The sequence below is a fragment of the Ictalurus punctatus genome, chromosome 7 (genome assembly GCF_001660625.3).
Source record: "Ictalurus punctatus breed USDA103 chromosome 7, Coco_2.0, whole genome shotgun sequence".
Lineage (NCBI taxonomy): Eukaryota > Metazoa > Chordata > Actinopteri > Siluriformes > Ictaluridae > Ictalurus > Ictalurus punctatus.
Window position 1 is genome coordinate 7248581 of NC_030422.2, and position 12784 is coordinate 7261364.

The 12784-nt window shown below is 42.7% G+C and overlaps 1 protein-coding gene across 1 annotated transcript in view; it reads right to left on the reverse strand.

Moving 5' to 3' along the window:
* Nucleotides 1–12784, reverse strand: part of prkdc (protein kinase, DNA-activated, catalytic subunit) — a 45915-nt gene that overhangs the window by 10815 nt on the left and 22316 nt on the right. Inside the window, exons 45-65 of the mRNA XM_017472948.3 lie at nt 11972–12035; nt 11686–11837; nt 11431–11568; nt 11190–11309; nt 10934–11077; nt 10500–10651; nt 10108–10239; nt 6919–7030; nt 6671–6798; nt 6421–6570; nt 5872–6045; nt 5618–5716; nt 5316–5526; nt 4994–5186; nt 4023–4226; nt 3795–3910; nt 3574–3705; nt 3292–3471; nt 2681–2892; nt 2391–2529; nt 964–1152 (exon numbers count right to left, since the gene is read on the reverse strand). Coding sequence (XP_017328437.1) covers nt 964–1152; nt 2391–2529; nt 2681–2892; nt 3292–3471; nt 3574–3705; nt 3795–3910; nt 4023–4226; nt 4994–5186; nt 5316–5526; nt 5618–5716; nt 5872–6045; nt 6421–6570; nt 6671–6798; nt 6919–7030; nt 10108–10239; nt 10500–10651; nt 10934–11077; nt 11190–11309; nt 11431–11568; nt 11686–11837; nt 11972–12035 — 3141 coding nt within the window. The remainder of the gene's footprint in view (nt 1–963; nt 1153–2390; nt 2530–2680; nt 2893–3291; nt 3472–3573; nt 3706–3794; nt 3911–4022; nt 4227–4993; nt 5187–5315; nt 5527–5617; nt 5717–5871; nt 6046–6420; nt 6571–6670; nt 6799–6918; nt 7031–10107; nt 10240–10499; nt 10652–10933; nt 11078–11189; nt 11310–11430; nt 11569–11685; nt 11838–11971; nt 12036–12784) is intronic.

A 12784-nucleotide genomic window follows, 5' to 3' on the forward strand; every position in this document is an offset into this window, starting at 1 on the left:
TTGGGAATTGTGCACAGCAAACCTGAACCAGTTTATCTGCGAAGTGTTTTCCTGTTCGGCGCGATGACGTTTAATGTCCCCGACATCGTCTGTAGTCCCGTTTAGCAACGTGTCAGTGTCATGATTTCCCCGCGCGCAAAGCTCTGGAGCTCGCAGCGCGCTCTTTTAGTGACCTTGACTTTGTTTACTTTCTACATGTACATGTGTTATTATTTCTGTCCTGTCTCTGCCCCTGTATCGTCACTGGTTGTTCCCCTTATGTGATTCTTGTTTAGCCTTGTTTATGCCCGTTTGCCGATCGCCAGACCTTTTGCTTGTTTTTGACCACACTATTGTCTCACGTTTTAGATTTGTCGGCCTCTCTTCAGTAAAGCTCTTATCTGCACTTGCATCTGTCCGAAACCCTCATCACGTGACAGTTAGCAAACCGTCTTTTTCAATACTGGCGTATTTTATATCATAGAATAAAACGTGAAAATATTTTAAGCGTGTCCAGGCCTTATTTCAGGCTTTTAACCAAAATCCCACTGACTTTGGGATGGAACCGGAAGTGCTAAAATGCGAACTCGTTTCCGGGTTTTGGCGTACAAAAAGGCGTCATCCCTGCGCCGCTCGATGGTGATTGGCTGTAAGTGTAGGAAGCGCTTGATTTGATCTGTAGGGGAGTTTTCTATTAGCGGAGGACGGGCTTTAAACGTCAATATCAATAATACATATCAATGTCAATAATAGTCGATCACGTTCATGGAATCGTGGGCAGTCGAAATCGTAATCGCGATCGATCTTCCATTCATCGTGCAGCTCTAGTACAGACATGCCTACACATTATGCAAGTGGTTCGTTAAAAAGGGCACTTTTTTTTTTTGACAGTACCATGGAGAAATGTACAACGACGAATACAGTGTAATTCTATAATATACCAATATAATGAAATCAAATTATTTTCACCAATCAGCTTTCCACCTGATAAAACGGGTCTTCCCACATCCTGTCCAGGTTAACGGTGGAGCTGCTGTCTATATTAACTGTAGCACAGTACTGTAGAGACTTCCACTCAGTCAGGTGATTGTAGGCCTCCAGAGCTGCTATCTCCCAGAAATCCTTCTCTGTGTCTGTGGGCTCACCATCCATCCACCCCTCAGTGTTCAGTGCCTGAGCCAATGAAACACAGTCCCAGGATTATTGAAAGGCACACGTTTGACGCGTCAGTAAGCGATCACAAAGAACAAATCTGAAACAAGCACAAAATCCATTTGTTTTCGCTGACTGGCTTTTATTTCCTGGTATTCATATATAGAGGTGTTAAACGACATAGACCACCTAATGTGTAGGCAAGCAGAAAATACTGGAACACGTAACTGACGGGTCAAGAAACCCGTTACCCAGGTGTGCCTTGTTAGATTGTTCAAGCAAGAAATCATTACTCTTGCTTTTAGCCTTCAGTTTCACTTGTGAAAACTGCATTTGTTGTTAAAAAGGATAAAACAACATAAAGACCAGAGAGCTGTCTATGGGAGTAAAGTAAGCCATTTTGAAGCTGAGAAAAGAGGGAAAACCAGAGGCGAATGATTACATGCGGCCAATACAACAATCTGGAATGTCCTGAAAAAGAAACCAGTGGTGTACTGAGCAGCAGACAACAAAATGAGTCTGGCCGAGGAAAACAACAACAACAACAGCTGATGAAAGAAACATTGTAGTAGTCAGTGACATCACCAAGAAGCTCCACAGGTATGAAGATAATCACAACCCACAAAGCATAAAAGTCATTTTGGTACTGTTTTGGTGAAATATATTTGTCTTAATTAAAAGTAGACGTGTCGAAGTATGTTATAGGCAGAAAAACCCTATTTCGGCCAAAATCTTTTCTTTTTTTGCCGCTTATTAGAATTTGGCCAAAGCCGTCACACATATGCCGAAACTATCGCAACGGTTGCAAGATAGTGGTATTCTATCGCTACCAAAATCACTCATTTTGCATACATTCTGCCATTTTTAAATAACACGAGCAAGTTCATTTGACACTGCATAATTACACAAGTGTAATTCATTTATTTATACAACACTAGATATTGTCACAGAGCGACTTCAAAAGATATCCAGAAATTGATTTCGATCCCTAATGAGTAAGCCAGAGGCAAGGAAAACCTCCCTGAGGAAGAAACCGTAAGAGGAATGAAACTCAAAAAGGAACCCATTCTCATCTAGGTATATACTGTATACAGTATACAACAGTTGCCTATTCAGTTTGTTTAAAGGATGCTCAGTATGAACAGATTATGAATAAGTCTTGGAATGTGCACGTCATAATATGTACTCAGATCCAAGTGTTTTATTAAATTAAGAAATTGTGCCACAACAGTATGCAACCAAATAGACATTTGTATTACCTCATTGTAAAGCTTCACTGCCTCGGCGTAGTCACCTTTTGCTTCACTTTGCAGTGCAGTACACGTGATGGACTTTGTGCCAATCTTTCCGCCAAAGATGCCCCTCACAACATCATAATCCCCCAAAGACCTATACAACCTAAAGGTGTCACACGAGAGGAATTCATTCTACTGCTGAGGACAGACTTCATATAAAAATATGCTGTACTGACTGAAAAAACAGGGACAGATGAATCAGTGAAAAATGATTGAGGAAAAAGAGCGGATTTGGGGCTGAGAGCCAAACTCACTTGGCTAGATGAATCCAGCGCTCTGTGTCAGGCGGAAGCTCCTTCTTGCCTCGTGCCCGTTTGGATGGAGGCTCGTTCGGCTCACTGCTGGAATGTAAGAGGCTCTGCTCCAGAAGGAGGATGCCCATGGGTTGCTGCAGACTGGCCAAACAGCTGGCACTGACACTGGCTGGCTGCACATCCAGTAGAGAGGAGTGATGGTAACACATGTCCTACACAAAAATCAAATATATGTTTATCCATTTTGAATGATGACAAAAACAACATAATGCTACCGTGATTCAAAATACACTGCAACGTATTTATCTACGTGAGAAAACAGTACTAAACAGTACAGAAAAGAACACTACAACTGAGATAAAGTTAGAGCAGTAATGAGGTTAGTTTACAGACATCTCATATACATTAAAAGAATACTTTAATATGTTTTAAACTAATCTTGAGCTACTATACTGAGAAAATGTTCTTTTTAGTGGTAGAAGCGGCTGAGAAGCGGCACGAGAGCGGCCTCTAGAGGCGAAATAAAAACCGACGCGGACTAATTTTGCTGTGTTATTTGAAGCGAGGATTAGAATAATATCCTGATCGAAAGAGTTTCTGAATCCACGTACTTGCACACAAGCAATAAATGGTGGGAAGTACGTTGTGCTTTTCTGCAGGAAGTTGTTCATGTCCTGCAGTAAATTTTTCAGTATTCCCTCCCTCTCTTTAGAAGGCTTGGATTGTTCCATCTCCTTCAGCACGCCAGAAAACAGCGAGCTGAACAGCTGCTTGGCCAGGGTGGAGTCCCTCTGCAGAGGTGCAGTTCATCAAAGAAAGATGATCAATACAACACAGAATGGTGTAATTAATGGAAAGCTCTTACCCGTCATATAAGTCATATAAGCTCTTACCTGTGCGAGAGCCTGTAAGGGTGCGATAAGACTGCTGTATTGGATCTGAATGTCAGGCAGGTCTCCCACCCTGTAGCTACGGTACAAGGTCACCTGAGCTTCTCGTTGTATTTTCTGCGTGGCCCTTTTTTCCTGATCAACACAGAAATGTGAGCTGCAGCAAAAACAAGGTTTAGTCACAAGCGACACCAACAAATGAGTTATCGGTGTATAATTTCTACCCGTTCGGTTCTTTGTGACTGGATTTCCCTCTTGGCAAACTTGATGTTTTCTTTCTCTTTGTCCTTAAGGAACCGTCGCCTCAGTCTTAGGATATCAGCACGTCTTTCCCGTTCGGCTGTACGGAAATAAATACTTTCACTGTAATATAAACAGTGGCACGTCGGTTGCTCCCGATTACTGACGGCTCGTCATAAGGAACTTCGGCTCCTCTGTGAATGCCAACTGACCTGTACTTCGGCTGTCCGTCTCATCGGTATGGCTCGTGAGGCGTTTAGAGCCGAAGTTGGCATCGATGGCTCGCCAGGTTGCGGGCCTCTCCGCTCTCTTCTTGTCGAACACCAGCAAAGAGGATGCAGAGTCGGAGGACAGGGAATAATCTGCTAGTGTGTCCACACTACTTCCAGTTAACCAGTTATATGCTGAACGCCGACCTGAAAGGAAATCCAACCAAGCAATTTAATTAGTGACACAAGTAGGCTATCACAGTCTGTAGTTCATACAGTGCGAGATTCAGTGGAACAACCGAGTACAAGTGTGTGAAGGCCTTGGAAAACCCACAGGATGTCTGAAATCTCGACATCTATACTTTAACAAAACGATATACACCCCTCAAGACCTGCCGTTTTGGACAAAGTCACTCTGATCCTTACGCTTGCCCATTTTTCCTGCTTCCAACACATCGACTTCAAGAACCGACTCTTCACTTGCCGTCTAATAAATCCCAGCCCTTGACGGGTGCCACTGTAAGGAGATAATCAATGTTTTTCACTTCACCTGTCAGTGGTTTTAACACTATGGCTGATTTGTCTATATCTAATGTTTTTTTTAATAAACTTGCCTGTGTGCCTGAAAAGATAATGCTGGTTAAGGAACAGGATGCCGAAAGATGTCTAAAGCCGGACAGAATAAAACGCGTTTGGGTATTAAGGGGCGTCCATATTTTTTCTTCGCACAGGGAATTGTTACAAATTTATACAGATATATATTTGACTGATAAAACACTGGAATATTGCTTTAATATTAGAAGAAGAATGTGTGTTGGTACATTCATTTTTGTATTAAACTTCACATCAGGCAGTTTAACAAACATTCAGAGTGAGTACAAGAACAACAATCACCCATAAGCTACAATTATGTCAGAGTAACTGAAAAACACCCCTGAATTATACAGATGGATAAAACTGTAGAGAAAAAGCACCTGCACCAGGAGCCTGAGTCTGGGAGAATTCCAGAGAGGCCTGGGTGGCTCGGATTTGGCCCTTCATACTGGCTGGCTGTATCTCTGGACTATTTGCCCGCTGCGTGCCTGCTGCCTGGGTCACCTGGGTCTCCATGAACATTGGAGTGAGCACTGTGCTCCTCAGACGCCAGTTAGAGTCGATCGTGTAATCCTGGAGATTACACAAAAAAAAAAAAAAGAATCGACAGTGATATGAATAGACGGAGAGCATGTGATGGAAACCGCGGTAAAAATATGGCAATAAAAATACACCAAAAGCCCACCAGAACCAAAAGCGTACCAGAAATTTGCACTCTGATAGTGGGAACTCAAACATGTTGCGTGTGTAGTCAGGACTCAGACTGGTCATTTCAAGCAGCAAGTCTGTAGCCAGGCTAAGAAAGCGCTCCTCGATGCGGGCGGAGTAGAGAGAGCTCAGCACCATCAGCAGTCTCTCCAGTGTGGCAGGAGGTAAACGCTTCTCATGACTCCAGAAGTTTCGCACGTACAGCCTTAGAAAACACCGCATGGATCAGCAGAATCGAGGCATAACGCTTTCAGCCGTTAATTGAAGGTCGTCAAAAAAAATTGTGCAGGACTCACTGTAAGCCCTGGTTTTCATCCGTCAGCCCTTGAAGAAGAGTTTCCTTGGCCTCATTTAACACCTCCACAGACGTGCTATCTTCTCTGCTCTCTGGATCACTGTAAAACACACAATTACAGGAGCAGGACCCAAAAAGCAACGGAAATTTGAACTGAAAATAAACAAACGACAATACAACCACTAGCAGAAAATTGCGTGTGGTGGAAGACTGTCGAAGCCAATGAAGAAGAGGTGTAGGGAGCAGAAGGCAAACCTGTAATTGTCCTGAATCCACATGAGAATGTCATACATCCTCTCCCTGCATGCAGGGGAGGGGTGAGAGACAAAGGCATTGACTGCGCCCAAAATTTCCTTCATCTCCTCAGGCTTCAGAATGGCCAGGATCTTATGCACGATGTCCAGACACACTCGCTGCCTTGCCTCATCTCTGAGAAAGCCAACGTATTATTATAAACTCAAGGAAGCAATGCAACTCCATTGAGTTCCATTGGGCATGCTGTTCAATCCTGAATAACTGCTTAAATCTAGTAGGGATTATGGTGGCTGGGCACAAGTCCATTACAGGGCATCAAACGCACTCAGAATCATATACTCATTCATATCTAGGGGCAATTCACACTAGCCGATCCACCTACCAGCTTGTTTTTGTGAGGTGGAAAGAAACAGTCGAAAGGATATGTAAAACTGTTATCGGAGCTCAGGACTGAACTCCAGATGCTGTAGTGGTGCGGCACCAACACTACTTGGCGCGCGTCCATGCCACCGGTTACTTCGTTACCGCGACATTGAAACGTGCACGAACCTGTGGGCCATCATCTGGGTGAAGCCCTTGGTCTTGAGGTGCAGGAAAATATCAGGGATGACATCAGCACGGCTCAGCACACACTCCAGGCAGTACGTTTTCAGCACGCCGTGGAGTTTTGGCAGCAGGTAAAAAACAAAATTCACAAATCTAACGTAGACCCACACACACACACACACACAATTACCCAGTTTTACTCGGATTGTAAAACCGACACAGCTAAAGAAAACAATTATTCAGCTTAACTTACCGATCCACCATAGGTGGGAAGTGCTTAGATAGTTTGCACAAACATATAACGAATTTGTTATCCGGATCCTTCTTCTTCAAATCCATCAGTTTGGTCAGAGTTGCATTAAACAACGCATCCTTATTTTGCTACGTGAAAAAAAAAAAAACACACAATAAGTACAAAAATGCTTCCATACTTTTGCATGACTGCATAAAAGAAATGTCTGTCCGAGTTGCCAGAATGAAATAAACACACTTTACACATACACTTTCCTTGTCAGTCATGTATTTCAGGATTAACCCGATGATCTCAGCTGCAGCAGAGTAGACCTCTTTGTATCTTATAAAGGACAGGTTGTTGGCCAGAGACTGGAAGTACCTGTAAATTTAGATTGGTTGAAAAATTGTAGACTTCTTTTGCTAGAGAAAGCCATAGAGGTGGAATGAGTGCAGAAAAGGTTCGTTTTTCCCCCCACTGAAGCAGTATTGACAAAATACACGAAAGCCTTACAAGAAAAGCAGAGCTAGCATCAGTATGTGAATTATTCCTAAAAATAATCGGAACACAGAAAGACATTTTAGTTACGAGCTGGGAGTAAGAATGTGTCGAAAGTTCTCAGAGATCTAGTAGGACTAATAAAGTTGATTAAGAGCGATTAATGTCTCGTATACGGCTCTTTCGTGCCCGGACGATGAGTGCAAGTAGCACGATCAGGTTAGTATGTGAGTAAATGTGTGAGTAATCGACTGAGAACAGAGGTATTTTATAACCGAAGTGTGTGTTTATATGTATTTACAATCCACATATTGCATCATGGCATTTTATCATATGTGGCACAGGTGATATTGAATCGTTTGCACTAGAGGTCGACCGATCGATCGGTTTTGCTGATTGAGCCACATCGATAACGGATTGCTGGGACGATCGGCTATCTGCAAAAATCCACTCAGATTCACACCATAAATGGCACACATGTGCCCATAGGTGGCACTACAGGCCACACCAAAGTCTATATGATTTTTCCCTCTGCTCCGGAAGTCCAAAATGTCTGAAAATTGGTATACATGCCTTATTTCTCATAGTCATAAAGTCCACCATGACAGATTTTCCAGTACATTGAAAATTTGTCCAAAACTACAAAAAAAAAAAAACTTCTCATGAAAAATAGGTCCAATTGTCTTGAACTGTGGTACACACGTGTGGGATACACGTCTTTCTATAAGGTAACAAATAATAATTGGCCGAACTACTTACATATTGGTGAATTGACAACTGTTGCGCATATTTCTTGGGTCCATCAATCAATGGAACATTAACCTATGGACTTGATCCGTGCCACACACACAGAGGACACTATAGTATGTTACCATGTGCGATGGCAACCTCACATCTCCAAATACGACGACATTAAAAGGAATAACAACAATATCTGTTATATTATGTTTAACAATATGTTTATCGTCCACTAGATGGTGCTGTTTGTCTTGGCTCGAGCCAAGCTACGCTTTGAAAGACAAAACTTGATTTGTAGTGTTTATGCACGCAGTAACCATTTTAGTTCAGCAGAGCGAAGAACACGCGTTGAATCATTCTGTTTGTGTGAAGCCTGGAAGAAGCTTTGCATGCGAGTTTGTTATTCATGTTTCTAGCTTGTAAACTTTTGTGATCGTATTTGGTGGGTTTTGCCATTTGTGATTATTTTGAACGGCTCAATGTGCTACCGCCGTCTTCATGAACCTGTGTGTGTGTGTGTGTGTATATACATTATATATATGGTGAAGGGGAGGGAGGACTTCTGACGCGCTGTTCTGCCGCAAATGTTTTGCCTTTTCTGTAATTATAGCAGTCTCCTAAATGGAGAGTTAAGTAAATATAAACAGGGTTGTAGAACTGTTCGGGGGGGTGTATTTGTTGTCAGTCTTGCAAAATAGGATTAGCAACATAGCAGCACAGAGTAAATCAAATGAATGTTATAGCAGCAGGAATAAATAAAAAACGTTAAAGTAGCATTGTAGCAGCACGCAGTAATTCTCCGAAATTCTCACCGACTCTTGATTTTTCTCTACAACGATCAATTGTGGAAAACTTCAAAAATGTACTTAAAATCTGCCATGGATCCAAATGCACTGAAATGTATCTGTGGGAAACGTTTCTCTCCCATGTTAATTTCGAAATGGTCCGACATCGGGCTGCTAGTCCAAATATCAGTGGTGAAGCTGAAAAGTTTCCTGATGTGCTTTTTCACCAAGTCATGCAGCTTCGGTAATCCAGTATCTGTAATGTGGTGACGGCTGGGAATCTCATACTCCGGCTCAAGTACACCGAGAAGACGACAAAATCCTGTATTATCTACAACTGACAATGGTTGGTCGTCAAGAGCAATGAACTGGGTAAGAGCTTCTGTTATTGTCACCGCCCGTGGGTTGTTTCTGGACATTTTCTCTCGCTTGCTGCAAAGTTGGTTGTTGCCGTTTCGGGAACGCTGCTAGCATTAGCAAACTCTTTGCACTCGGCGTTATGTTTGTTCTTTAGACGTTTAATCAAATTGCTTGTGTTAAATGAGCTATTTTTACCCCTCCTCTTGACAGTTTAGCAGAGCATAGTTTGCAGTCTGCTCTACTTTTATCATCACCACTTATCTTAAAATATCTCCAAATTGCTGACGTTGCTCCTCTTCCGACTACCCGCTCAACAGAGGTTAAGCTATGTCACGTTGTCAAAGTGGTATCGGTGCGGTTGTATCGGGGTAGTTTTACAAGTACGAGTACACGAGCACAGTATCGGGCCGACACCCGCGTACTGGTATCGGTATCGGCGCAGTCCGCAATCTTGAGGACGAATCCGCCATTGCGGCTTGTAGCTATTTTTATTGTTACTTTTTGGTTCTGTCTGGATGTATATCTTTTATTTACTTGGATATTTAGATATTTATTTCATCGTACAGTCAGTAACGTTTATTTTCGTAATGAAATTCAGCAATATTTTACTTTGAGAGTGTTATGTTGTCATTCAGTATCAATTTTTAAAACCTCTCTGTACGCACTGCCCAGGTTAGTTATACCGGTATCGGTAAAATCCACGTTCGGTCGACCTCTAGTTTGCGTTGTATTCGAACGCGAATGAAATCTGTTTAAAGAAAGGATAACCTTATGGTCAGTTTGGTATGTCTTTATAAAACTGGCATCATCGATCAAACGCAGTACAACTTTCCATGCACGGACGTGTGTGAACATCTCAGTGCTGCCACCTTTGGCTACTCTTCCTAATCCGAGCTGCCTCTGAAGCACTCCTCAATACTGGTGCATTTAAGAGTACACTCAACTCTAAAGGAGACTTGTATGTATATTTTTGTATCTTCTTCTTTGGTCATTGCGTGAATATTCCTGATTTCCAAGAAGTTTTACTCGGAGTGGATTTATTCGTGCCAGCCTAGAGCGGAGGACTCGAGTGTGTACCTGTCATGTTCAATGCCACACGCAGGGTTGTAAGGCGGAAGATCGTTGGCAAGCACGATGCCCAAGAGCTGCAACCCGACAGAGTTGTCCTTGCTATTAGGGTCGTTTCCAGAGTAGTAACCAAATATCAAACTGCAAGGGAAGGAAAAAAAGCAAAGAACACACACAATCCTGACGGTGAAGGAATTCTGCAGAGAAACCCGGAATATCGGAATACATGGATATTAAGAAATGAATTAATCTAGATAGATATCCTCTGTACGTTTAGCACGAATAACTATTGAGTAATTTCTTCATTTACAACAATTTCGGCACTTGCCAGAGGGGCGTTTCGAGAGGAAAAGTGCGTTACAAGCAAAGAGAAAAAGAATGTAGTATTTATTATTCCATACTTGTACGGTATGTGCAGACAGTCTTTCCAGCACTCCACTATGGTGCGGATAATCTCCAGATTGTGCCTGAATACTGCCCTTTTTGCATGGAAGCAGTTTTTCATTAGAAACTCCATTAGACGATTGGCCAAGACCTCATCTCTGGTGTTACCCTGAAAGAAAGAAAAGAAAGAAAATAAAAGTGTAACGAGACAATCAATGTTATTCACGTCACCCGCCAGTGGTTTTAATCTTATGGCCGATCGGTTTTCAGTCGTGTATTTTTAAACGTTCACTGACGACTTTAGCGACTGCACTTAGACGTCCATTATACCCGAGTTTTCTGTTAATTTCACCGAACGAGGAACGTCATCAGAGTAGGGCTGAAAAGACGCTGAATTATTCTTTGAAATATTCCATTTTGTTCATTTAAGCACTTTCAAACACTCACACACCTTCGGAGTGGCCACGCTGGTCCAGGAGAGGAGAGTGACCACTATATCCACCACCATAAAGTGGATGCCCTCTCCACCATTGTTACCAGAAACCACCAGCTGTAAGAGTGGACCCAGCCAATGCCTAGCGTAGGGACGGAACACCTGTAGGGGAGAAATGATGTTTTAAAATGGCAGCGAATTAAGGGCTAACGAATAAGAATCGGGGCTCTGTTAAACTTCGGACGCGAGTGTGAGAAAGAATAAGAGCAGTCGCCTCCTCCGTATTGATGATGAGCTTGGCGATGAACAGTCGAATGTTCAGAGGAGTGGATGGATTACTCAGTTTTCCATGGAGAAATTTCATCCAGGGAGGAAGCTCACTCGGTTCCATGCCCTAAAAAAGAAAGAAAAAAAAAAAGAAAGAAAGAAAAAAAAAAAAAAAGGTAAGCAATCCTCTTCTAGGCGATTCAGGATATTCAGCTTATGATCTGTATGTGAATATTACGAATACATACTTCCTCTACTTTAGGGGTGATGTTGTTTCTCTGCATGTGGCGGAACAGGGCAGTCATGGTGGCCATGCACTCGTGCTGGTTCAGCTCGTCCATCTCCAACTCAACACTCTCATCCTGAGACAGAATCTCCACGTGCTTCTAATGAAGACGAAACGTGTATTCATTTTGAATTTAAACATCTTTCTTACAAGCATGCACACACCCACAGCCACATATTGACATAACACACACAAAGACGCTCTAGGTTTAACCCACCCTTGCCCTACTAGTGATAGTGCCATGGCCTGAGGGATTCTGGGAGTTGTAGGAGAAGCTCTGGACTCCTGTAGAGAAGTCAAACTGACTCATCTCCTCACTGAGACTACTGTCAGCCATGTAGGACTGGGAAGAGAGGTATACTGGTGCATCTGACAGACCGAGAGGGGGTAAAAGGATCAATTCAAGGGAAATACATGTTTCAGATAGTTTAAACTAGTTGAATAAAGAAAGACTGTCAATGCGGACTGTGCCGATGAAACTTCATCTTTGGTTAACATCTCACCTCCATTTTCTCCACTCACTTCCTTTCTGATCATGACATATTTCCTCTTCTTTTCAATGGGAAACTGCCAACACAAATTACACCATACATTACATCGATCACAGCCAAACCACAGCTGACAAATATATATATACACACACACACACATACACAGTATCTCATAAAGGTGAGTACACCCCTCACATTTTTGTAAATATTTGATTATATCGTTTCATGTGACAACGCTGAAGAAATGACACTTTGCTACAGTGTAAAGTAGTGAGTGTACAGCTTGTGTAACAGTGTAAATTTGCTGTCCTCTTAAAATAACTCAACACACAGACATTAATGTCTAAACCGCTGGCAACAAAAGTGAGTACACCCCTAAGTGAAAATGTCCAGATCGGGTCCAATTAGCCATTTTCCCTCCCCGGAGTCATGTGACTTGTTAGTGTTGCAAGGTCTCAGGTGTGAATGGGGAGCAGGTGTGTTAAATTTGGTGTCATCGCTCTCACACTCCCTCATACTGGTCACTGGAAGTTCAACATGACACCTCATGGTAAAGAACTCTCTGAGGATCTGAAAAAAAGAATTGTTGCTCTACGTAAAGATGGCCTAGGCTATAAGAAGATCGCCAAGACCCTGACACTGAGCTGCAGCACGGTGGCCAAGACCATACAGCGGTTTAACAGGACAGGTTTCACTCAGAACAGGCCTCGCCATGGTTGACCAAAGAAGTTGAGTGCACGTGCTCAGCGTCATATCCAGAGGTTGTCTTTGGGAAATAGACGTATGAGTGCTGCCAGCATTGCTGCAGAGGTTGAAGGGGTGGGG